This window comes from Grampus griseus (assembly GCF_964374135.1).
Source record: "Grampus griseus genome assembly, chromosome: 2".
In the NCBI taxonomy this organism is placed as follows: Eukaryota; Metazoa; Chordata; class Mammalia; order Artiodactyla; family Delphinidae; genus Grampus; species Grampus griseus.
This window is the reverse complement of record NC_139018.1, coordinates 101,678,936-101,706,184: the sequence shown is the minus strand read 5'-3', so window position 1 is coordinate 101,706,184 and position 27,249 is coordinate 101,678,936. Positions and strand designations below refer to the sequence as shown.

Genomic DNA, 27,249 nt, shown 5'->3' with positions numbered 1-27,249 from the left:
AGACATAGCCAGACGTCCCCTTGCAGAGGTAGTAGGTAGGACTGTGAAGGAGCAAACTGTCCCCTACTGAGAACCACTGCTCTCTAATCCCTGAGGATCCCCAAACTGAGAATCCTACCAGGAATTACCCGGTCACCACTAGACATGGTTCTTAAGGATACCCATGTACTTTAACCACGTCAGTGTTCTCAACACTGGCTGCACATTAGAATCACCTGAGATGTTTACGAATGACCAACTGAGCATTAGCATTTTTTAAAAAGCTCCCCAGAGATCTCAATTTGTAGACAGGACAGACAACCTCTGAACTAAGTGTACTTAGCAATCTTAATACTTATTAAAACTCCAAAATAAAACCTCACCCCAAATTTATTTCAAATAGGAAATGCCAAGTAGTTTCAGAGAAATAAAAAAATCCATATATCAATCTATTACAGTCTATTATAGGCCCCTGGAGACATTCACATGTGCTTTTTGTTTTGTTATCATCACAAAGCAGTTGAGAAACTGGATAACTCTGGGAATTCTGAGCTTTATAACAGTTTGACTGCAGGTGCATCACTCGATGTAGAGCAGTTTCTCTGGTGCTTGTAACTCACAGACTTTTTTGACCAAAGTGACAGGGAGGAGCCTGACCAAGAGGAAATTCCTGGAATGTACAGTGTTAGAATTGGCAGGGAAGGAAGATCAAGACTTAGCAAGACTAAGCGTGGCATAGGAAGGGAGGCCTCTGATAATGTTCTTCAGCAGATGAAAAGTATGATCTAATGGCTACCTCTTTCCTTTGTTAGTGCTTCAATAACAGTGGGAATAAAACCAGACAGTGGCGGTCTTCGTAACTTAGGATCCAAAAGAATGATGCCCAGAAGGTGTACATGTTCTGGCAGCTGCCAGTCCCACTTCTGGCCGGCCAGGAGGGGCTGGCCAAGGTTTTCATCCAATTACTAATCTTCTGAAAGGTATAGGGTGCATTCAGTGATGTTCAACTTTCCATGTGACCTTAGGCAACTCAACTTCCCTGAGATTTTGTTTTCTTATTTGAAAGATGAGCAGCATGATATTTACCCCAGACAGTGACTATAAGGATTAAATTAGATGATATGTGTGAAAGTGCTTTGTGAAGTGTAAAGCCCAGTAGGTAGCCAATTGTAAACCAGGAGCTGAGCATGCTGTTACATTAGCACATTAAGTTCATGTTTCTCTGGTTTGTCCTCTGGCTGTTCTTCCTCGCAGTCTGGGTTAGGATCCGGGTGGTGGATTTCAATGACAAGAACATAGATGAGGCCTCCAGCCATAGCACCAACAAAAGGGCCCACTACAGGAATCCACCAGAAGTTATTTCCAGCTCTGAAATCAAACAAAGAAATTAGTGATACACCACTTGGCCTTCTTCCTGGTATTACTGCTAGTTATTCACTAACCAGCTAGTCATTTCTCATGCTCATGACTCCCTTTTAAATGAGCAAGAGCTAAGTATAAGGGCACACACTGTAGCTTGGCAACCATCATCCTAGATTTTGCAGTATACCTGATTTCAGATGATCTATTCCATTGTCCTATTAGTACTTGTGAGAGAAATGTCCCATTTATTTTCCTTTCAGAAAATATAGTCCCCGAACCCATGGCTACAATTGAGGGCATTTAGGTAAAGTTCAGGTTGATTATTCGGGAGTTGCCTTCCCCTCATCCTGAAATAATGAGTCCTGGGGATTGCGAATGGTTGGGAGATGTGGAGAGATTCCTGGACATGATTGGTATATGAGGGCACTTACAAAATAAACAATCAGGAAACATTTGCCAATAAGTGAATTAAAAAAAATCAAAGGTAGAGATATGAATTACCTACTAAATATATTGAATTCAGTACTTATATTTTGAGGTCACAGCTTACTTAAACTTACTCTCTGATAAGGACTTTCTACCATGTTTCCCTCTCCCCTCCAGAAATCCTCAATGTCAGCACATTGTATTGGAGGTATAGTTCTGAGAGAAAGCAGGTGCCTTTGCGAATTGTCACCATCTCTTTTGGAGATAGAAAATCCACTTAAATAATTCCGTAGAAAGGACCATGAGTGGTCAGAAGCAAGTAAAACTATACAATTTGTTGTTTAAGGATATGTACGTTTGAGATAAAACTTTTTAAAAGCAGGATAATTATGAACAAAAAATTCAGAGTAATGCAGAGGAGGCAGAGGAAACAAGAGGAACACAACTACGCATGGGAATTTCACAATGTTCTATTTGGGGGAAGGATTCATGGCTGCTATTTTTAGTTTTATTCCTAACAACTATACATATTTCCATGGGACCTTTTTTTTGTATCAGTTTTTTATTAGAAAGGGTAATAAAGGAAATAAGCACAAAACAGGTGGGCCTGTCCTAGAATTCATGAGATTTAGTTCTAATCTCAGGAGGGTCCAGATGGTCTTTGGGCAAAGTCTCCTCATCTCTGAGCTTCATTCTTCCATTTGAACAGTGGTCCCTTCCACCTGCATCATCCAAGCACTCTCTTAGATCCTGAATCTTAGATCATCAATGCAGGCTCACAATAAGATAATAAGTCTTAGAGCATAAACGCAGGCTCCGGGGAAGAGCACCGTCATTAAGCACAGTGGCCAGCAGATGTCACTCTTACTGCACTGGAACGAGGTCACTGCATTCAGCTGTTCTCACAGTGCCCTTTCCCATGCCTCCAAATCCAGGTGGAATTTTCTTTGAGAGGCACCTGAGCTTTAAAGAGCTAGGAGCCTTCTCTTCAGGTAAGCACATGAAGCAAGTTTAAGCCACCTTATTTGGTCCATCACTTCCTTTCTTCCATCACTGGTTTGTGGCACATCTCTTACTGTCATTTAACAGATTAGGGTCCAAGATATCTGCCAGCACACATGTCCTCCTTTCACTGGCTGGACCCTCTTGAGCTGGATGTGTTGCACCAGGGTCACAAGGCTTAAATGGAGGAGCTCTGATACGGTTCCCTGCCTGGCCTCACAGGTAAACAAGGTTATTTGCACACTGTGATTTGGGGGATGCCAGAAATATGTCTGTGTTAATTGCTTACGGTACCATCATGAGGGATTCATTCCTTTGGTTAAACTATTTTAAAAATTAACAATACCCCTGAGATCCTTCATCCACTAAGTTATCAACACTTTAAAGTGAATTAGTGAAGACCACTCGCTTACATCCTAATACTTAAGGGAAAAGCAAGAGTCAGCCAGGGTCTGTCTTGCCCTTGTCAGACCTGCTGGAGCCCCACTCCCGCTGTCATCCTCACTCCGTGCCATACAGGGGCAAGTGAGGATCCAAGGCAGTCTCGGTTTTATCTGAGACCTTGGGTGTGGATCCAAACTAGAAAGTCCCCTGAGATGCTTAGCTTGGATGTAGAACCCTGAAAGGATGGGGCACTTTAGGGACACTTTGGAGTCCTGTTATCCCTCAGCGGTTTCCTTGGGAACTTTTTGGTTGAGGATTATCAGTTAGTCTAGCTATTTCCTAACTGGTTTCTGCCCCCTCTACTCATCTTTAATCTGTTCTATATAATAATGTCGGATCAATTTTGCTAAATTGAAGTTCTAAACGTGTCAAACTTCTGCCCTAAATCTTTTGTTGCTTCCTATAACCTACAGAAGAGGGAGCAGCAAAAACCCCAAAGTCTCATTCTGGGAATCTAGGTCCTCTAATGGTCTGAAACAATTGCCCTTCCAAGCTTCTTCATGCACCCTTCCAACTAAACTAGATCATGTGTTATTTTAACATTCTGTCTTGGGATACAGAATCCTCTCTGCCTGAAATATCCTCTCTGTCTGCTGTTTAAGCATGTCCAAATACTACAAAATGCCCCTACTTCCACCCCCATAATTCTCAAATTGGGAGCTACAAACCTTCTCTCAACTCTTGGAGTTAATTAGTCAAATCTCTTTAATGGCACTTGACAGCTCCAACCTGTGTAAGAGCCTATGCTCACTACTCTGAAATAGAATGTAAATAAAGCAGTGAAGGGCAACAACGGTGAGGGGCATCTTTAGCACAGGGCCTTGAATAAGAAATCAGGTAGCTGCATGGATGAATGAATGCATGAATGAGGGGAAAAGACCCTGATGCTAACAAGGGACATGGTGCTCAGAGTTTGGCATTAGGTGATTTCAGCATTCTCCCACAGACATGGTCTCCTGCCATATACTCAACAAAGCAAAGAAAAGAGGCAAGATCTCTACCTCTTTAGAACCACCATCACTCTTAGAACTTTGGGTGAATCACCAAGCAGGGCTCAAACAGAGGTCACATCACTGTGGAGCACCTTTGTTCTCGGGGTCTGTGTGAAGCTCACAGAGGTGTCTTGATGGTAGGGGCAGTGGTCTCCTGGAGTGAACCTCAGGAAATTGGGATTAAAGGAAACTCGTGGGCCAATTCTGGGCTTTGGAAATAAGGAGATCTTTAACGTATGCTTTTGACAGTACATGGGAAGAATACAAATGATCTTCCTAGTTGGCATTTTGTTCAACCTTTTCACGTTCTAGTATGATCATTCTGGAAGAGAGCTCCTCAACTGTGGCACTCTTAGCGTATTTGGCTGAATAATTCTTAGTTGTGGCGATCTGTCCTGGATACTGTAAGATGCTTAGCAGTATCCCTCTACTGGCCTCTACCCACTAGATGCTGGTGACAACATCTGCCCCCACCCTCCCCAGCTGTGACAACCCAAAGTGTCTCCAGGCATTGCCAAATGTCCCTGAGGGCAATATCACCTCTGGCTGAGAACCACTGCTCTATAAATTCACTGCATTGTTCGTTTCTTAAAGATAGGGAATGTTTCTTGATTCTTTTTTATCCCTCATCTCCTAGGACATGTGTGTCACATAGCATTTATCCATACTTTTATTCAATAGCTTTTATTGAGGCTTTCTATGTGCCAGACCACATCCTAGTCACAGCAGACACAGCAGTGAAAACATGGTCAAGGTCTCTGTCCTCATGATGCTTACGCTATAGCAGCTCTAATGCTGTCTGTGGTGGTTATCAGAATGGTGTCAGTGATTTCAGTAGCTTGTGTTTCATGATGGTGAAGGCAACCCAAACTCTTAAATGAATTCATCACTTGTGTACAGCTATATATAGGTCAGCATTAGGGACACTCAAGTGTTTTGTTCCCACAGCAGACATTAAAGTAAAATTTGCTCACACATGTTTTCCCTGCTTCTCTTTCTCCATGTTAGAGCCCTGTTTCCTGGGGAACAAAGGTGGGTGCCTTTCCCAGAGAGAGATGTGATGAGTGGTTGGGGACTGGCCACCATGACTTTAGGGGGGGACGGTGGGAAGGAATTAACGGGAAAAGTTTGTCCTGGGAGCTTGGTACCAGCAGTTGGCATGTTTCATCAGCACATTCTGAGGTGTAAGGCACGGGGTCTTGCCACTTCCTGTGCACAGGCTCTCTTTGATGCCTGTTCCGCTAGGAATTTCTTATGCTTCAAGAATTCAAGGACCAGTGATTAGGACTCCGCGCTCTCACTGCCGAGAGCAAGGGTTTGATCTCTGATTGGGGAACTAAGACCCCGCAAGCCACATGGCATGGCCAAAGAAAAAGAAAAAAAGAATAAGCTCAGCGCTCACTTCTTCTGTGGTGCCTCCCCCAGCTTCCCCGGGTAGAGGTAGCCACTCCCTCATCTGTGTTCCCTTAGCACTTTGTTTCAGGGGTTACCAGAGCACTTGTTACATTGCTCAAGGCCAGTGTCTTATCTGATTTTGAAATTTCCTTGCCTAGCACAGTGACCACAGCATAAGTGGTGATTAAGGTAGATCTGTTGAATGAATGAATGAAGCGAAGCTAGCATGGTCTCCTAGAAAGAGCCCTATAGTAGTATCAGAAGATAGAAATTCTACCCCTTTGTCACAAAGTGAATACGTAGACAAGTTCTACATCCAAAATAGTCACATAAAGCCATATACCAGTTGAGAAATCATTATTATATATGACAAACCTATCTCTTTGAAACTATCTAGAGCCTCTCTATCTTTCTCTGTCTCTCTGTCCCTCTCTGTCTCTTATTATGTCTCTGTGTCTATCTCTTTGTCTCCCTCCCCCTTCTCTCTCTCTCTCTCTTTCCTACACACACACACACACACACACCCCGTATCATAAATCACCAGTGATACGTTCCACACTTATGATGAGGATGCGCTTAACCTCACCCTCCCATCTGCACTCTCTTGGATCTCCAGGTCAAAGCACAGCCCTCCCCATTGAGGCACAGTGTGAATCTTCCTCCCTCCTCCCTGACCGTTGTTACTTACGTGAAGACCTCAAACCCCCAACCTGCCAAGGCAGTGAAAAGTCTGGGACTCAGGTCTCGAGCTGGGTTCATGGCACAGCCACTGTTCATTCCCAGAGAGGAAGAAATGACAACAATCAGGAAGCCAATGACAATGGGCTGTAGGCCTTTGGGGACTCCCAAGTTTCTTGAGTCAAAAATGGCAAAGATGACAATGAGGAGAAACATGGTGGCCACTACCTGGGGAAGGGAGAAAATATACAAGGGATTTAGCTTATATTCTTCCCCCTTGCCCACCTCAAAATTCACCCACTCTCATTAAAAACAAACCTAGTAATAAGTAACGTATGCTGGTTGAGCACTCTGTGCCAGACCCTTATCGCAGCAATCCTAGACATGGGTGCTGATATCATTCTCCTTTACAGATTAGTTACCTGCCCAAGGTGACACAGTCAGTGACAAGCAGGTGTGGATCCAGAGAGTTCAGCTCTAGAGACTGTTATCTTTACTACACTATCCTGCTGAGCTACTACCAACTAAATGGAGAGCAAGCTACAGGCTGGAAAAATGAACAAAGGGGCTCATTCAAAGTGGTGAGAAAAGCAATGTGAGACATCAATAGATGAATGGGCAAAGGAAATGGAAAGAAAAATATTCATAAAAGAAAAATAGATTTAAGAAACGAGGGAAAAACTGATTCACAATGAAAAAAAGTGCAAACAATACCAAGTGTTAGGGAACTGATACCACTTCTCTCAGGCTTTCCTAATTAAACTAAGCACATACTACACTTTTGAAAGGCAATTTATCAGTAATTTAGCAACCTGCATTAAAAATAATCCGTAAGATTATGTACTGAATTTGGCCCAGTTGGATATTTTGAGAACCACATCATGGAAATAATCTAAAATATGGAAACATCATAAAGCAAATATGTAAATAAATAGTTAAACATCATTTATAGTATTGAAAAACTGGAGTCCCCATCAATAGGGAAAGGGCTAACTATATTATGAAGTGCCCATTCTATAGTCTATTATACAGCCATCAAAAACAAATACAAGGGCTTCCCTGGTGGTGCAGTGGTTGAGAGTCCGCCTGCCGATGCAGGGGACATGGGTTCATGCCCCGGTCCGGGAAGATCCCACATGCCGCAGAGCGGCTGGGCCCGTGAGCCATGGCCGCTGAGCCTGTGCGTCCGGAGCCTGTGCTCCGCAGCGGGAGAGGCCACAACAGTGAGAGGCCCGCGTACCGCAAAAAAAAAACAAAACAAAAAAACAAATATAAGAGCTATCTGGTAACATTTTTAAATGCTTATGATATTAAGAAAAATATGTGCATTATATTTTATACTTGAAAACAACATAAAAACAAGTTGTAAGAGATTATACAAACAATGAGAGCAGGTATTCTGAAGTGGTGTGGTACGGTGGGTGTTTTCCCCACTCTCTAGTTTCTAAAATTTCCAAACAATTATTTTACTTTAACAGCTAAATCATAGCTTCTATTTACCAGACACTTATTATGTGCCAGGTACTTCGTATGCTTTTTCTCATTAGAACTTCACACCAATCGGTGAGATAAATCCTATTTATTCACAGTTTACAGATGAGGAAATGTAGATAGAAGGAGGTTAAGAAACTTGCCCAAGGGCACACAGCTCATAAGCAGAAGAATCAGGACGAGAACCAGACAAGTGATTTTAGACCAGAATAGTTGTGCTGTTGGCTACACGACAGATGCTTGGATGCAGCTTGTTTAAATGTCATTAAGGCAGAGACACTTCTAGCTGCCTAGAGAGTCTGGATAAACCTATGCACGTGGGGAGACACAGAAGACCTGGGATACTCTAAGCTCAACTACTACACTTCACAGTCCTTGAACTGAGATTACAGTGTCTTTTCTTGAGGCCTCTACGTTTAGATCATGTGCACAAAAGAGACAGTTAGGTGGAACAAACCCCATTTGCCCCTACAGGGGTTGAAATGTCCAGTCATGCACTTTTCTCTGAAGCTTGACTGATGTGGAAGAAGTGTATGTATTAAAGAGGAGGCAGGAAACCCGTAGTGGTATCCACTTTGGCAAGGGCAGAAATTTGTCAACAAAGCTTGGGTTATGCGTAGGGATCTCTAACTTTGGAAACATAGCCTTTCTTTTCTGATAGGCCTGTAATGTTCCTATGCATCCCCCTTATTAGATTATGTCTTTTCACGAAAGTTAGGTCTTTGTTGAATGTACACTTACTTGGTCTGCAAATGCATTCACCAGAGACAGATACGGAGCTGGGTATGTTGCGAAAATGTGTGCTGTTGCGTTTTCTCCCACGACGAGCAGTTTTCCACCAGCAAAAGACAGAAATGCATCTATGGAAGACAGAGCTCTGGCATGTTAGCATCCTCTGGGCAGGGGGGGACGTAGGCCTATGCCAGGTCTTGTGCTGAACAAGTACAGGCGAACCCTCAGGTTCAGCTAGGAAGATCCATATCATTTGCCTCTTTTCACTTCACAGTATGGTAGCTTTAGAGATACCCAGAGAACTCCCAGGATAGCGGGTCAGAGAGAGAAAGCCCCGGCTGCCCTTGATGGTTCACTCCACGTTTGAGCCAAATCCTTATCCAGTGGGTCTTGGGAACCATTTTTCTTTGAGGGGAATTCTTGGAATTTTCAAGATTGACTAAAAGTGAAAGTGAAGCTTGGACTTGCTCTATGCAGAGCTCATGATTCCCAGAGGGTTCTCAGTAACCCCTAATAGCGGTCCAGAATTTGAGGGCATCAAGGTACAGTGAAGATGCCCTTAGAACAAGGAACACAGCAGTCCCCGACATAGCCAGCACCACCCCCGGGCCTCTCTGGCCACAGCAGCTGGTGCTCTAGGTTTCTGGTCTGGTCTTGAGTAATTCTTTAGTCTTCTTACACTCTAATTCTTAGGATACTCTGTGGGAAGAGGTCCCTTTCCACAATGTACCTCTCAGGCTTGGCTCATAAATTCTAGTTCCTAAGGGCTTCAGTTTGAGAGTCATAAAGTATTAAGACTTACCTTGGGTTAGAGAGTAGGAACTACTTTAACACTTGATTTTATGGAACCCCAAGATTTTTTAGTTTGAAGGGCCTAAGAAGTCACCTACTAGTTCAATTCCTTTATTTTCCAGAGGAGGAAACTGAGACCAATAAGGTCAGATGACTTACTGAAGTCACACAGCTACATACATAGTTCACATGGAACTAAAGTCTGGGTCTTTGATCGTCAGTACTGTGGTTCCCCCAGGACTGTTGCAGAATGGAAGCCCTGGCTACTGGATGGAAGGGAGAAGAGGTTCCCCACCCAGCCCATTTCTCTGCTATGCTTCTTCCTTCAAAGACTTTGTCCCAGATTCCTTCTTTAAGTACTTACTCATCATTCTCCTTGCCACAAGTCAACGACCCCCTTCCCAGCCAAATCAGAGAAAGCCATGGAGAAGCCAGTGGCCTATTGCTTACTTTGGCATTGTTCACAGTGTAGTGCTGGTTGGGTCTAAAAATATACTTCCTTTAAGTTCTGCCCTCCATTTAAGTTGTGACCATTTTCACTAAGAGGCTTCCTGAACGTGCCCTGATGATAATGTTGGCCCCATTATTTAGAACTTAGGACTCTTAGAACTGCGTGTCAAGTGGAGAACGTTTTCTGTTCTTACCTCATCTCACCTCTTCCTACCAAGTAATTCAGACTTTCAACTTATAGCCAGTTCTCCCTAATCTCTGGACTCAGGGGTCCTACTCACCATAATAAATGCCAAAGAGGGTTGCAGCCCCTAAAAAGGCTCCCAAGAGCTGGGCCCCCACATAAAAGGGGAATTTGAACCACTTCGTCCGTCCAAAAAGACACATTGCAAAAGTCACAGCTGGGTTGATGTGGCCACCTGCAAGGAAGATAAGGTGATTAGGAAAGTCAGAGGGCAGGCCAGGGAGAATTATTGTGAAGGAAACCTTATCTAGGGACTGCAGGCAGAATTCAGTCTTCTAGGTGTGAGGAACTGTATGTGAGGAGACAGAGGTGTGTGTGTGTGTGTGTGTGTCTGTCTGTCTGTGTGTATGTGTGTGTGTGTGTTTGAGTGGAGAGGAAGAGAGGACTAATAATCCTCATGGCCTCATTAGACACTGTTTAGGAAGTTTAGCTTTCTCAAAAGAAAGTCAAATATATAAAGAAACTTGTACTCAAGTGGCTCATTTTCTCGCTCTCTCTCTCATCTCTCTGTATCATCTATCTACTGGGTTTTGCCTAACTATAAAGCAATAACCCCAAAGAGATTGATATAAACAGTTAACTTCAGTATATTTGTTAGTCAATATACTTATACTTGTAAGATTTAAATCTATGTCCAGTCATTTCTAAGTCCATGTCCAGAGGATGTAGAAACAATCTTAGGACTCAAAAGAGATATCTCTTTAAGGGGAAATGGCCCTTCCTTTGTGGGCTGTGCCTCTCACTGAGGTAAGGGGCTCAGTTTATTTTGAGGTAGTCACAGTGTCTGAGTGGATTTTCTGTAGTTTCTCTGCATAAACGATGTATATCTCACACACACAAATGGAGCAACACTTCCTCCTCCACTCCAGCCTAAACTCTGACTAGAGAAATCAGCCTCTTTGATTCTAACCCAGTTGCAAGGTCAGGTAGAGGGGCTTGCTCTGGGGTAGGTTACTGATATCCCCGGCTGGCTTTGCTAGTAACAACAGTAACAACAATGCATATTGAACACTTGCCAGATGCTGTCATAGTTGTATTACATGCACTTGATCCTCCTAAGAACCCGGTGAGGTGGGTACTAGTCCAGTTAACTGCTGAGGAAACTGAGGCACAGAAGTAAAGTAAAATTTTAAGGTCACATGGCTAATAAGTGGTAGGTCTAGGATTCAAATTCAGGTTTATTTGAACTCTTGGGCCTATGTTCTTTTCTAGACCTTCTTCACCAAGTTTATAAAGGTTTCTCTGCCTTAGAAAGCAGGGAAAAAATTTTCAAAGGTCATCTTTGAGCATATGGGCTTGATTCCTAGGGATGAAGGACACTCATATGAAGAGTGCCAATGACATTTAGTGTGGAGGGGGGAATTAGAGTAACTGTCAATGTGACCACGCTGAAATGTGGACCTCTGGGTTGTGGAAATAGTTGTAAACAAAGGAGTGATGATGATGATGATGGTGATGACACTTTGCCATTTGACTCCCCACAGAACCTATTGGTGAGCTTGTTTTGGGAAGCCTTCCCTCCTCTCCCCAGTCCGTGAAGAAAGCTATGCTTTTCCTGAGTCTCTAAGCCAAAGTGGGCTTGCAGTGGGGAGGGGTTCTGACTGCTGACTACACCGTGAGGGTCCTTTCTTCACCTGCCTCTGCCACTCTGGGGCTAATATGAACAAGAAAATGCCAATATATCAAAGCACAGGTGACTTCCTGAAGCCTTACACACATATCACCTGTTTTGTTTTACTTTTAAATCTAAGAGAGTCATAATTTTGGAGACTGGCAGGAGTATAGCTTCCTAGGGAAGCTGGAAACAGGGGTTAGAAGAGGGGAGCACCCAGGGCAGTGGAAAGTTCCTGGAGCCAGCCCTGTTCCTCTTCTCCCAGAGCTGGTTGGAGGGTAGCCGCCACCCAGCCAGCCTGGAGGAACCCATTGTGAAAGGACAAGGGGACGTAAGAAATCACCTCCAATCAAAAATGTCTTCCCTCAGGTGAGTCCACCAATGGGACAGTTACTGTTTAGCAAGCTCCTCTTTCAAAATAAGACTTGCTGTAGGTAGGTTTATGCTTTTAGCCCCTCAAAAGCACCCTGAGGCAGGAACTATTGTTCACCTTGACCTTGACATGCTGCAAGGCACTTAGTAGGTTTTCAAGATATGAAAGTTGATGTATGTGGAATCTAAAATATGGCACAAATGAACCTATCTACAAAGCAGAAACAGACTCATAGACATAGAGAACAGACTGGTGGTTGCCAAGGGGGAAGTGGGGAGGGAGAGGGATGGACTGGGAGTTTGGGGCTGGTAGATGCCAACTATTACATTCAGAATGGATGAACAGCAAGTCCTAATGTATAGCATGGGGAGCTATATCCAATCTCCTGAGATAAACCATAACGGAAAAGAATATAAAAAAAGAATGTCTCTATGTGTATAACTGAGTCACTTTGCTGTGCAGCAGAGACTGGCACAACATTGTAAATCAACTCTACTTCAATTTTAAAAATTGAAGAAAAAAAAAGATATGAAAGTTGAAGAAATAGTCAGAGGTCTTTATTCAGATAGCTCAGACTACAAAGATCTACAGAGGGAAAGTTGTTTGGGAGTCAGAGAGGGTGTGCCCAGGAGGGTGCTTTGCAAAGCAACGAGGAGAGTTTCTCCTTGCAGAGATGCGTGATCACTTGGCTTACCCGAAGGACAAAGCAGAGCAGTGTAGTGGAAAGAACATGAGTGCAAGAGTCAGAGAAGGCCACACTCACATCTTGGCCCTGCCAAGGTGGTTGTGACGATCAGATTATTCACATAAAGAGCCCAGGGGGATAGCTGGATTCCCCGAGGCCTGAGATGAAAGTCTTACATGAGCAAGGTGAGCTCTTTCAAGGTTCTGTCCTAGATGAGTCTCCTGCCCACCACCCACAGATGATCTGTGATAGAGATCATCTTAACATTTTATTTGTCATTAAGCAAAGCTATTTTGATTTTTCAGTGAATTTTTATTGCTTATAAAAAAACTACATCAAAAACAACCGCCATAGTCTAGGTACAAGCTGGCAGTGTAAACGCTTTGTGGGGGATGGTGCATAATTAGGGCATTATGAGTTCTGATTGGCCAGATTGGATTGCCAGACTACTGGCAAGTTCACAAGGGAGCAGGGTGTGGTAACTGCCATGCAGTAAAGTAATGCTTTATGTTCCACAACCAGATGTCAGCTGACCTTACCAGTCTGGACCACAAAGTGGGATCCCATTTATGTTTATGCCTAATATACATTGGTTAGTTTTGGAATTCCCAAAGAGGGCCTCACATATGCCCACAAACCAGCAATGTTAGCTGCAGCCACTGTGAGAAAGTCACCTCCCCTATGTAGTCTTCCTCTCCTGTTCCTGGGCTGCTGAAGCCAATACTGACTCTGCACTGATGTCATCAGTGGGCCAGTGTGTTGTCTGTGCACGTTCCCCCCCAGTTCTCAGGGAGCTTGAATATCATTTCCAAACAGAGATGGGGAGATAAGCTCCTTTTCCAACTCAGTGCTACCTTATATCAACCAGGCTCAGAAACTGCTCTCCTTGCATTTTGAGATCTCACAGTCTCTCATAAACAATGTGGACAGCTCCCAAGCCTCACCCAGAAGCAGCCTCTAGTGAAAACAGTCCCATCAGTTCTGGCCCTTACTCTGAGCGCAGGGGCTTAATCCCAGTCTAAAGGCCGGATGGGAAGACTCCACACCATCCTTTACTCCCTCTTCCCCCTTCCTGCTGGTCCCTGTCCCTTCTCCTCCTATCGTGACTCCAGATATATCAGTGGATGCAAGCAGACATTGACAGTGCTGGTGGTAAAGGGTGTTAGCTACATTGGTAGGGTCTGGGACCAATTTATCCTAAGTAAATATTTGATGAAGTTTAATTCAGGGTGTTATGCAGGTGAAATACTGCAAAACCACATCTCCACCTTAAAAAAATCGCTGAAAACATGCCTACATTTATATTGCATGGTTTGTGGAAACAACACCTGTGTGAATGTAGTTGGGAGCGTGAGGGGAGGCAGTGGAGCATCCTGCATGCTTATTTGAAGCCAGGAGTGTGTTGTGTGTCTGGTGTCAAGGCCTGCAACTGTAATTAAGCCTTGGCACATTCATTGGTGTTCCCCTGGTTATTCTTGTGTCTTAGGTAGGTAGTACAGTGCTGGGATCACAGCAAAGGCTCGGCAAGAGTTTGAACAGAAACACTGCTCGGGCCAAACAAACTACATGTATGGGAATCTGTAACCTGGTCTGCCCCAGGATCTGAGTCGGCCTGTGATATGGAAAGGCTGACAGCTAGCAAATGACTCTTCCAAGTGCCCAGCCCGTGGATGCTCCGTGGGGGTCTGGGCAATCATTCTTTAGCGCTCCAGTGGCAGCACTTGTCACCAGTCCAGCCAGCTCAACTGCAGGATCCTCCAGCTGCACCGTACTGCCCATAGGCCCTGCCTGTACTGTCCTTCCCATAGTAGACCGCTGGAAATGTTGTATAATAATGGGGACCTGTGCTTTGCTGTCGTATAGACCTGGGTCAAATCTTTGATCTGTCTCTTTGCCAGCTGTGGGACTTCTGGCAATTTACTCAATCCCTTGGAGCTCCAGTTTTCTCTGTAGAATGGACAATAATACCAGCCTCAGAGTGCTGCTATAGAAGTGAGAGGAGATAAAGTATGTACAGCACCCAGTACAGTGCCCAGCATGCAGGGGGTCCCTTCTTCTGTTATCACCAACAGTCTTGCCTTAGTTCTCTGAGCCCCCAGACAAGGCTGCTGAGGATTCTGCAAGCCTTTGGGAAGTGGATCATTTCCACAGTTCCTTCCTAAGGTCCCAGGCTGTATTAAATATCATTTCATTTTGCTCCTCAGAACCTTGAGAATGGCTTCTAATTAGCCTACCACTCAGAACAGAATTGGACCAAGACCTTCTGACTAGCCCTGCAGCTCCATGAACACACTAGCTATTTTGCAAATGACCTAGGCTCTCCCTGATTGCTGTGGATAAAGGTCCAGGGAATTGCCTCTGTTGGAGTGATATTCACTGGGCTATTCACAGCATATCTGGGAAGTAGTTTCCAAGCATGGGGAAGAGCTAGTAAAAGACTCTATTGATCGATGAAGAATACTATTCCGTAACCAGATTTAGGAATCAGTCAGTTCTGAATTCCAACCCTCATCTCTGTCTTTTGCTAAGTGTTGCCTTTGTGCCACTCACTTAGCATTTGCTGGCCATTTAAATTTTGTCATCTATAAAAATAGAATCAAATACATATTCTTGCAGGACTGTTGAGATCTAAAAAAATTAAGGTCTGTAGAGTACCCAGAACTGCACTAGTACATTGGAATGGTTGAGTTAATAGTAGCTGTTATTATTATTATTTCTATTACTTACCAGAGACACCTCCAGCAACATAAATGGCCATTACTATTGCCATTGAAAGTCCAATATTGATAGTGATGATTCCTCCATGACGTCCTCGGCTGAGGACAGCTTGGGCAACACAGCCACATCCAAGGACCTGGAATGAAAGGGAACTCAACAAGTAAGTGAAGATGGCCACTGTCAAAGACAATGGAAAGTCAGAGTAACAAGAAGCATTTTTCAAGCACACTCATGGCTTGGACTGCCATAGGCCTCGTGCAAATCAAATGATAATCTTCCAGCTGTGCACAGGTAGCAAAATGATGGTCCCAAGGCTGCATCTGGCTTATGGATGAGTTTTGTTAAGACTGCACAGTGTTAAAATGTTGTATGAATTTATAAACCAAGTGATTTGGTAATCATTTCATAATATATATAAATATCAAATCATTATGTTGTAAAACTGAAACTAATATAATGGTGTATGTCAATTATACCTCAAAAGGAAGGAAGGAAAGAAGGAAGGAAGGAAGGAAGGAAGGAAGGAAGGGCAGGAAGAAGTAAGGGGGGAAGAAAGGAACATTTGGTGAGGGAGGGTTATTGGAAAAGATGAAACAGTCACATACAAGTTTGGTAGGAAAACAACAGGACAACGAATCACCATCAGCCTTTGTCACTCTGTGGTTGAAAGAGCCAGTGTGGTCCTGGAGGAATAAGTTCTGGGCTGCAGGATCATTAGATCATTGCTCTTAGATGTCAAGTAGCCACAACTTTTTGTAGAATACAGGTTCTGTTTTGGGTTTTATAACTAAAGAAGAGCAACCAACTGGAGGGAGGGCTCAGCATCAAGTAATGGATATTATTTAAGGGCATATGAAGAAAGGTTTCAGAAACAAACGTATTTAAGGAACAAGAGATTAAGAATGTGAAGACTTCTTATCAGGAAGGTAATAACCAGCTCTTGTGTCCCTTCACAAAAGAATGAGAAAGGAAGTCTGAACCTGAAATATGAGAAGTTGCACATAAGTCATTTCCTGATAGTGATGAATTAATTCTAAATAGCTCCCTTGGGACCCATTGTGGAGTCCTTCAGAGAAATACAATTTAGAAACAATGGATATTTAATACATATAGAACGATTTTGGTTTACTCCTCCCTGAAGGCAGAGAAATTACCTAGATGATCTTTTAACATCCACTCCAGTCCCTGATTCTAAGATATATTGATTTAGCTCTACCTGATAGACAGTAAGGAGAAGTAGGACTTGACATCTCAAGGGGAGCACAGGGGCTGCATATCACACGCACAGGGCTGTCTTTGACGTTAATCACAGACTCCAGACCTTGTACTGAGAGCTAAATAAAGTTGCAGCAGGAACATGTTCCCTTTTCCCTTTCCAAAAAGAAAAAAATCCCTTGGGTTCGTTTCACAGCCTACCAATTTCACCTAGGCTTGACATTATTTTTTTCTAGGATCCCTATCTGTTATAATAACTGTCAGAATACCGTATGCTAACACATATATATGGAATTTAAGAAAAAAAATGTCATGAAGAACCTAGGGGTAAGACAGGAATAAAGACACATACCTACTAGAGAATGGACTTGAGGATATGGGGAGGGGGAAGGGTAAGCTGTGACAAAGCGAGAGAGAGGCATGGACATATATACACTACTAAACGTAAGGTAGATAGCTAGTGGGAAGCAGCTGCATAGCACAGGGAGATCAGCTCGGTGCTTTGTGACCGCGTGGAGGGGTGGGATAGGGAGGGTGGGAGGGAGGGAGACGCAAGAGGGAAGAGATATGGGAACATATGTATATGTATAACTGATTCACTTTGTTATAAAGCAGAAACTAACACACCATTGTAAAGCAATTATACTCTAATAAAGATGTAAAAAAAAACACAAAAACCACACTGTGTCTTTCTTTTTAATTTATAGCCAATTAAATGCACCTGGCACAACTTCCAAGCTAACTGGCATTTTGGTAGCATCTTCTGAAAAAAGGAGAAAAACACTCCTGACAGCTGAGATGACCTGATTTAGACAACCGGGGGTAAGAAGAGACACATCCAGACACTGGCCAGTCCTGAGCTATTACTACTTTCCACATAAGCTTCTTCCCTCTTTTATGGTCTGATGTTCATGCACTTGTGATAGTCTACAGGGGGCGTAAAAGCTTTAAATGGCCTGAGTGGACCTGGGGAGGCTTCTGTCCTGTCAAACTTCATTGTGATTAATACTCTCCTCTTCTACCCTAGATGTTGAAATTGCTTTTTTGTTCTTTTCTAGAGAGGATAACTGATGCTGTGCACTGCAAGAAAGGAGCAGATGGAGAAATGAACAAGGTAAGTTACCCTAGTCAGAAATTGTTACTCAGAGGATTTCAGCCCAACTTGACATCACTGCTTCTTAATTTTTAAATACATTCATACAGCCCGAAAATCAATGAGGAAGACAGGTAATTGCCTGCTAGTATCTCTCCTTGCCTGCTTCATCCCAGCTGCATTCACAGCACCAGGGAAGCAGATCTGGGATATTCTAATGTTATCATGGTCTGATTGCTAGGGAATTGGTCATCCACTCTGGTTTCCTTCTTCTCTGTGCCCACTGTAATTTTTTTCCTTAAAAAAATGAGAGAACTGTTGTTTATGGTGTTACTGATAGAATTTCCAGCATGATTCTGTGCTCTAACCTTTAAGAACTGCCATACTTTCCCCCTTCTTAGACACAGAAAGAGCCAACCTGTCTCAATTTTTCAGGTCTCCCTATCTAGAAATCTTTTTTTGGACCCATCACCCTTTCATATTCTTCTCACTAAACCTAACCTCTTTTCTCTGAAATTCACTTGTACTGTCTGTACTGAACAGTTAATACTTAGTTGTTCTCCAGGTGCCTGATCTAGATTTCCTTATCTAGAAAACAATCTCTAAGATTCCTTTACATGCCAACAGGCAACAATATGCTAGTCTATCCTGTTTTATTCTGTTTCCTTGGGTGTTGTGTTTCCCAAGTCCACCATCCATATGCATGCCATCAACAGACCGTCAAGGTCTCTTCCACCTTCTTGTCAGGATCCAGCACCTACCTTCTCCAGGTAGGTAAAAAAAATCACAAAACCATGTAGGGGAGGGAGGGTATTACAAAGCCATGGATCTAGTCTTCACTGTGCCCCCAGAAGTCTTCGTTCATTTCTCATTCATATTCTCCCAATAGTTTCATCAAGCCTTCTCTTCTCTCATTAGCCCAAGACACCTGAGCCCCTTTCTGCAAATAATATCTCCTTCTACTTGACTCAGTACCTGTAGGTGGCCTTGAAGATCAATGGCACTTCAGAAGATCACATAAACATTGTGTTCCGGTTATTCAGTGCTACGAAACTAACTACTCCCAAACTTAGTGGTTTAAAATGGTAACATTTATTTTGCTTGTGAATCTATCATTTGGGCAAGGTTTGGTAGAGCATCTTACGTCTGCTCCATTTGGTATCAAACGTGGTGGTTCAAAACTTGAAAGACTGGAATTATCTGAAGGCTCACACAGTCACATGTCTAGTGGTTGATGTCAGCTGTCAGCTGATGCCTCAGCTGGTGGGTTGGCCAACACATCTACAAATGGTCTCTGTGTGGCTTGGCTGAGTTCCAAGGGTGAGCACTGTACAGCCTTCAGAGCCTGCGTTCTTAAACCCTGCATCATGCTACCTCTCGGCCATAGCACTGCTTTGGTTCTGAACTCAATAGCACACAAATTACAACATCTTTAATAGGCATTAACTTGGCCCATGTTGGTTACCTTTAGAAATAGGGAGCTCATTACCACATCAGGTAGCTTGTTCTAAATATTTTTGGTGTTCCAGTGGTTGGGGAGTCCTTCCTTATATGAAGTTGGAGTCCTTTTTTCCCGTAACTTCTGTTCATTAGTTCCTGGCTTACTCTTGGGACCTCAGAGAAGAAGCCTGCTTTATACACCAGGCACTCCATTAAGTAGAGGGAGCAAAAGGTCCTCCCTGAGTTCTTTTCTGCTGGATGTTTGTCCCTTCGCCTTTGATCCCTAGGGCTCCTCAGATTCCCAGTGAGTGTCACCTGGATAAGCTCTAGGTTGTTAGCACCCCTTTTAAGCACGGAGCCCAGGAATGGACACAATCCTCCCTTATTTTTTTTAAGCTTTTAGAAATGTTTATTATTTAAGACCAAAAATCCTGTGTAGGCTCCTTATAGAGAATATGAGGAATATATAAAAATATAAAGAAAAAACCCAATCACAATGCCTTTACCTATGAACAGACGTTATAAACATTTTGGCTTATTTCTCCCCAGTAACTTTAAAAATATTTATTTATTTATTAAAGTATGATTGACCTAAAACACGATTCACTATTTTCATACATTACAAAATGATCACCACAAGTCTAGTTACCATCTGTCACCATACAAACTTATTACAGTATTACTGTGTTCCCCATGCTGTACTTTTCATCCCTGTGACTCATTTTGTAACTGGAAGTTTGTACCTCTTAATTTCCCTCACCTATTTCACTCATCCCTCCACCGCCCTCCCATTTGGCAACCACCTGTTTGTTCTCTATATCTGTGAGTCTGTTTCTACTTGTTATATTTGTTTATGTATTTTGATTTTAGATTCTCTGACTTATTTTACCTAGCATAATACCCTCGAGGTCCATCCATATTGTCACAAATGGCAAGATTTCATTCTTTTTATGGTTGAGTAGTATTCCATTGTATATACATACCACATCTTCTTTATCCATTGCTCTATTGATGGACTCTTAGGTTGCTTCCATATCTTGGCTATTGTAAATAATGCTGCAGTGAACATAGGGATACATATAACTTTTCAAATTAGTGTTTCTATTTTCTTCGGATAAATACCCAGGAATGGAATTGCTGGATCATGTGGTAGTTTTATTTTTAATTTGGGGGGAAACCTCCATCCTGTTTTCTATAGTGGCTGCACCAATTTACATTCCCACCAACAGTGCATGAAAGTTCCCTTTTCTCCACATCCCTGCCAACACTTGTTATTTGTTGTCTTTTTGATGATAGCCATTCTAACAGGTGTGTGGTGACACCTCATTGTGGTTTTGATTTGCATTTCTTTGATGATTAGTGTTGTTGAGCATCTCTTCATGTGCCTGCTGACCATCTGTATGTCTTCTTTGAAAAAATGTCTGTTCAGGTCCTATACACATTTGTTTCTTTGATGTTGAGTTATATGAGTTCTTTGCATATTTGGGATATTAACCCCTTATCAGATATATCGTTTGCAAATGTCTTCTGTTTTGTAGGCAGTCCTCCCTTATTTGTGCATCACATTATGACATGGTAATTAATCATGTACCTTCTGCTCCTTGCTTGTATTGCTGTCTAGCGGAGCACTTAACCACAGGATGTAATTCAACTGTTCACATATTAATGCCTGGTTTTCCCAATTTTGTAAGATGCTTACAATTGTGTAATCAACTTATTTGCCTTTTAACAGCATCTAGTATACTGGACGTAATTAAATAACCAGATCCTACATGTTATTTCCAGTTATGACACTTGGTGTCTGTGTAAATGAACATGTTACTTCTCAGCCTAAGCTTGCTCATTTCTTAAAAAATAATACCTGCCAGACTTGTTTCATAGGATTGTTCAGTGAAGGTTCAAATGGGATAACCTTAATGAAGGCACTATTTAAACAACGAAGGACAATAATAGATGCAGGATATTATTGCCTTTGGTATAAACTCAAAAGGAAAGCCCCAATTCAGGGTAAATAAATTGAAACAAAGGGACTCATGAACTTAACCACTAATGCACTGCCTGGCAATAAAAATGGGGCGAAAACACATCTATGACAGATATTAGAAATAGCTACTATTTCATTCCAAACATGAGATCAAAATTTTGGGGCGAGAGGGGAAGTGAGAAACTGACGAGAACTTCAAGGTGTTTTGCGTATTTGTGATTACTCTTGAAAGATAGGTCGTTGCATAGATGGCAAGATTTTAGTGCTTTTGGTAGTAAAGCAACACTAGAAAAGAGAAGGGGGTAAATACCGTTGTTATCAGGTTCCTTGCATGGCAGGAGTGGAAGAAAGAATTTCAGTGGAAAAGGAAGAAAGACATTTGAAAGGCAGAACTCCTATAAAAGATTGATTGGTGAGTGAGGTACCCCCAGTCATTCCCAGTCACCCAGGCCATACATTCTGGAATCTTTTGGTATTCCTTCCTCTTCTCTCTCTTGGCTGCCCATAGTCAATCATTCCCAAATCTTCGGAGTCGTCTTCTGTGGCCCCTGACCATGGTCTCCACTTCCAGTGTCTCCCCACTCAGTGACCATGCCAGATGAAGCACAACATACATACTGTCCCACCCCCGTTGCTCAGGAATTGCCAGCATACCGAATTGCCCCTTAACCTGGTACTCAGGGCCTTGCCTCACAATCCCCAGCTACTTTCTGCCCAGGGTTCTTCAGCATAAGTCTCTGCATCAGCCAGTCACTTTGAGTCCTTTGAGCTCATGACACTCATTTCCACCTCTGCACACCTGCTCATGCTATACCTGCCAGCAGAATATCTTTTCTGCATGTTTCCCAATCAAAACCGATCTATTCTTAACCCTGAGCTAAAATGCTACCTTTCCCCTAGGGCTTTCTCTGGCAACTGAAGCCCTCAAGAGTTCTCTTCTGCTTATTGTGCCATGTCTTTACAATGTCATTTCATTTCACCTTGCCTCGTGGCACCCCACCAAGGCTGTAATGTTCACCAGGGCTCTCATGCTTCTTTGTATTCCGTGCTCAAACAATACTTACGAAAAAAATTAAAATATCTATAAACAAGCAGGAAAAAATCCTGCGTAAAATGCTTTTTCAAGAGAAGAAGTTAATTTGAGGGTAAGATGTAAAAAGTGGGCGGTGTAATTTCTAAGACACACCACTTGGGACTGCTGGGAAGTTCCCAACTGAGCCATGAACCCTATGACAGGCTGATTAATGGACACAATGAAATGCTGGAGATGAGGAGAGAGGATAATGAGTCCACAGATTTTATTTCATTTGAGCCTTCTCAAATCCCCTTTGCATATACTACCTCCTTTAAAGTGAAAGCCAAGATGTTCTGAGCACAGAACAGAGTGCAAAACAGGCACTCAAAATATTTGTTCAGTGAGTATGTAAAAACTGAGCCCTTTCAGAAAAGCAGTTAGCGAAGGTTAGGGATTACTTAGCAAAATGTTGGCAAATGCATGCACCCTGGAGCCAGGGATCACCTGGGAACCTTCTAATTATCGCAAGAGGTCTGTGATTCCCTGTGCACATCAACGTTATCCAAAGAAGGAAAAAATTAACATGTCTTGTATCTACCTTTCTGTTTCAGTATTTTCAGAATTAATGGATACTAAAAGAACAGTTTCTATCCTGTAGAGCTCCTGAAAAAATTTTAAAGTCGAAAGGAGCTCCTTGGGAATCGTTGTCATAGACTTTGGAATAAAGGCTGTATGAAACGTTAACTATCTTTACTCATCTGTTTAGGGTAATGTGAGTAAAGGAATACAAATACCACCTACCATCTATTTGGTGTGTGCTTTGTGCCAACTTCCGTGCTAAGTGCTTTTCCTGTATTACTTCATCATTATCCCATTAACTTATGATCACCCTGAAGGGGAAGTATTATTATCTGCATTTTATGGATGAGGAAATTGAGGCTGGGAAAGGCCAAGCAATTTTCCCAATGTTACATAGTAAAAATAAAGGAGACAGAACCAGGATTTGATCCCAGGTCTTAGTCAGAGGACTGTGCTCCTAACCATGATGTATTGGACAGGGCAAAAGGTCATCAGAACCAACCAATGCCCCCAAGAATTCATGGAAGTTTTCAGGGAGGACACTGGGTTTTCCACAGGAAGTGAGATGGGGCACCATTTTTCCTATCTGCGTACTGAGAGTAAAGGCTGTCTGGGAATGTTGAAGGACTTGGAGAGCCCAGGCAGCAACCATCTGTTACCATCCACCCAGTATAAAAGGCCTCCCTGCAGACCAGATACAGTCTGAGGAAAAAAGACTGAGGTTGAAGCTCAGTTGGAAGCCTCCTTGTAGAACCTGCTCTTTGTGCCAGGACAAGTGGCTTCTCTGCTGACAACACATGTGATCACTCTAGTTCAGAAAAGTACCCAACACTTGTACTTTTTCTCTAAAGCTTCCCATGACCTAGAGAAAAATTCTTTTCAGCCCCATTTCCCTTCCTTTCTCAGAGATCAAAGAGACATGTTGGTGATTAAGTGCAACTTTTTAGTTTATGCAAAACTTTTTTTATGGATTTCTGTTTGCTTGATTTCTAGCTCCCTTTGCAGAGACAACTTCCACTAGATGACCAAGTGCTCACCGGGGAAAACTAGACCTGAAGGCAGAGTTAAACCTTTTCTTCTCTTGTTCTCTTTTGCTCGTTTTCTTTCCTCATAGTGTCTCCCAATCTTGTAGTCATCAGCAGAAATCACACTCCTCCCCCTAATGCTGACAAAACCTGCCTACTCCGGGGAGTCAGTGGGCTGAGAGAAGGTGGGGTGGGCCTTTTCTACACTTACAAACCACACCCACGAGCCATGTGGATTTCTTGTGGAGCTGGCCAAAATTTAGGGCACTTATTTAGCATTCAACCTATTCACAACACCAAGACTCAAGAAGTCAACCAATTCCACCTCTTCCTCTCTACCCGAAGTGCCCCGTTAGTACATTTTACTGAAAAAGAGCCAAAGAACTAACCCAGGTAGCCATTCTAAACTGCTCCAGTATCTCCAAAGCACATCTGGCTAGTGTTTATTTACTATTGTTCTTTTAAAAATGTATCTAGGAAGCCAATATCCTCCTTTAATCCAGTAATGTCAGTTTGGGTCATGTTTGCTGTGTGCCATGTGGGCAGCAACAGCGTGACCCAAGACATGAACCATGTATGACTATTTACCTTATGTTGCTGCAGGTCTTCTTGGAAATAGGTAAGGAATATATTTTGAATGAAAAGTATTCTTCAGTAGATAATTTGTCATTAAATGATGTAAATATTCATAAAACAGAAGTCAGCATTAAAAGGGCATATCTGTGGCAACATTTATATTTTAAATAAACTGAGTTGTATTATGTGTAGGTGGGTGAGTGTATATGTATACACCCACCCACCCACATATATATATAGATATAGATATGTTATAAATAATCTCATTTAGTCCCAATAATAACCTAAGGGGGAGGAAAACTGCTCTTTTCATCTAAAGAAAACTTAGGTCAAAGAAATTAAGTAATTTGCCTGAGGACTATAGCTAGTGAGAAGATCGTTTTGAACCTAAAATTAACATTTCCGTCCAAAGTTCATGTTCCTTCACTTACATAAACAGCCCTCAAGTGTACCTGAGCCAAATAAGTCATTTGTCCAGATTTGTACTTCAGAAGCCTCTCTTTCAAAAAATCAAATTGTGGGAAATGAAGATCTCCAAATCTACAAATACCTCTCACTGGGAATTGGCATTCACTTTTCTTCATCCATTCCTCCCTGTTCATGTACAATGAAAACTTCTAAGTGCCATGCACAGTGCCTGGTGTCATAGGGATGCAAAAAAACAGACACAGGGCCTCCAAAGTTCACAGACCAGTAGGAGAGGTAGGAGCTGGGAACTGGTAAGAATCACAAGAACAGTATGAAGTGATTCCCTGTCGTTTTATGTTATAATCCTGTTATTCGTGGATGGTTTAAGTATTTATGCCTAGGGAAAGTGTGCATGGGGATGTGGTTTCATAATTCAGCCTTACTAACTAGGTGATGGAAATTTTGACATTTAAGTCTCCCCAAATTCTTGAATTACTTGATTAATACCCAAAATTATTGAGCCACCTGACAATACTATTAAGTCCTAGATGTATTAATATATCACGAGTGTATAACAGATTGGCCTCATGAGGAACTTGACTACGATAATATAAGATCAAGATTTATCTTCTGATATTGCCAGAAATAAAACTGTTTTCACCCTATTGCCTCAACCAATTTTACCAGGGGGTAGGATGGGGAAAGGAAAGGACCACAATCTTGCATGTAGGACTTAGATTTCTAATAGCCAGGGCCCCTGTAAACAGACGATATTGGACAGTAGCCCTCACAATCTCTCCATTTGCGCTTTTGTGGTGAGAATATTTTGTCTTTGTAGAATGTGGTTAAGGACACCTTCAGGGCAGAGTCACAAACTGGTGGTCCATGGCTAAAGACAGCCTATGAGTAGGATTGACTCAAAGATGTGTTTTGTTTGGCCCACATGGTGATTTTTTATAATTTTAGAAATTGTTACCAGTATTTAAAAATAGAAAAATTGTGCTTCCCTGGTGGCACAGTGGTTTAGAATCTGCCTGCCAATGCAGGAGACACAGGTTCGAGCCCTAGTCCAGGAAGATCCCACGTGCCGTGGAGCAACTAAGCCCGTGCGCCACAACTACTGAGCCTGTGCTCTAGAGCCCATGAGTCACAACTACTGAAGCCCGTGTATCTAGAGCCCATGCTCCACAACAAGAGAAGCCGCTGCAATGAGAAGCCCGCGCACTGCAGCGAAGAGTAGCCCCTGCTTGCCACAACTAGAGAAAGCCCACGCGCAGCAGCAAAGACCCAACATAGCCAAAAAAAACCACATAAATTTGCTAAAAAAATAGAAAAATTACACACAGAACTCTGGATTACTGACCATTCTTGAAAAACTGGAATATCTGATAAAGCCTTACCCCATTCCCACTTAGCCACAGTGGAGACGGTCTGGGTGGCAGCTGCCCCCCCAGGACATGGCATACACTGTCCACTTCCTCCCTAACTCCACCATGCCCATGTCACTCAGATATCTTACCTGACTGGTCTCAATAAGCTTTGGGGCTATTGAGTACCATTTTAAGTCCTAGAAAGAGAAACCCATTGAGATTTTGGGGCCAGTGACTTCCTGGCCCCACAGATACCATGGGGATAACCTACCTGGGCTGAGACGCAGGACAGCCTCCCACTTTCTGGAGGAAGGATTGTTGGCTACGTTCAAGTGAAGGAATAACTATGGGCAAAGCTTTATCTAGGGAGGTAGTAACAGGGAGACCGAAAACACAGTCCTATTCTTGAGAAGAAAGTCATTTTGGGGCCTGCCACAGGCTCTCCTCTCCCTGTAAGCGTTGTGTCTTTTGTAATTGGAGAGGAAGAACAAATCCCAACCTGTCAGTACACTGGTCTCTGCAAACCTTGTCCCTCCGGCCCGTGCTGTAGGTATGTGTTACCAGAAGTCCCACCTCCTACTCTATCTGTCTGTATATACCTATTTAGTTTATGTAACTGTGTCCATTGGAACATGTAATGATAGTAGTAACAACAAGAACAACAATAACAAATACTACTTATTGAGTATAATAGCATACATTAGCCCATTAATCCTCACAAAGACCCTATGAGTCAGGTCCTCTTAACTGTCTCCACTTTACATATCAGGAAACAAAGCTTAGGGAGGTTAAGAGGTCAAGAGAATTCCTCACATACACACAGGCAGTATGTGATAAAGCCCAGGTTTGATTGCACATAATTTTGGCCGCTGGGTGGATGAATGAGCAAACATTTACAGCATGTATACTGTGGGCCAAGCATGCTCACTTCTGTTACTTCCGTTATTCCTCCCAACACTTAATCCTCATTTAAAAAGTGAAAGACTGGATGACTTAGCAAAAAATCCTATAGCTAATAAGTGACAGAATCTGAGTCGGGAGCCAGGTTCTCTGATTCCCAGTCCTGTGTTTCTCCTGAGACAACTTCTGCTACCTTGGTGGGGCTGCTTGGTTTGTTTATTAGGACAGAATGCCTCTTCAGGCACGGCTTTCCAGTCAGTTAGTTTTCC

At 42.7% G+C, this 27,249-nt stretch overlaps 1 protein-coding gene across 1 annotated transcript in view; it reads right to left on the bottom strand.

Moving 5' to 3' along the window:
• Positions 1–351: 351 nt before the first annotated feature.
• Positions 352–27,249, bottom strand: part of AQP9 (aquaporin 9) — a 34,867-nt gene continuing 7,969 nt past the window's right edge. The window contains exons 2-6 of the mRNA XM_082648791.1: positions 15,385–15,511; positions 10,025–10,162; positions 8,511–8,629; positions 6,289–6,506; positions 352–1,347 (exon numbers count right to left, since the gene is read on the bottom strand). Coding sequence (XP_082504917.1) covers positions 1,173–1,347; positions 6,289–6,506; positions 8,511–8,629; positions 10,025–10,162; positions 15,385–15,511 — 777 coding nt within the window. The 3' untranslated portion in view covers positions 352–1,172. The remainder of the gene's footprint in view (positions 1,348–6,288; positions 6,507–8,510; positions 8,630–10,024; positions 10,163–15,384; positions 15,512–27,249) is intronic.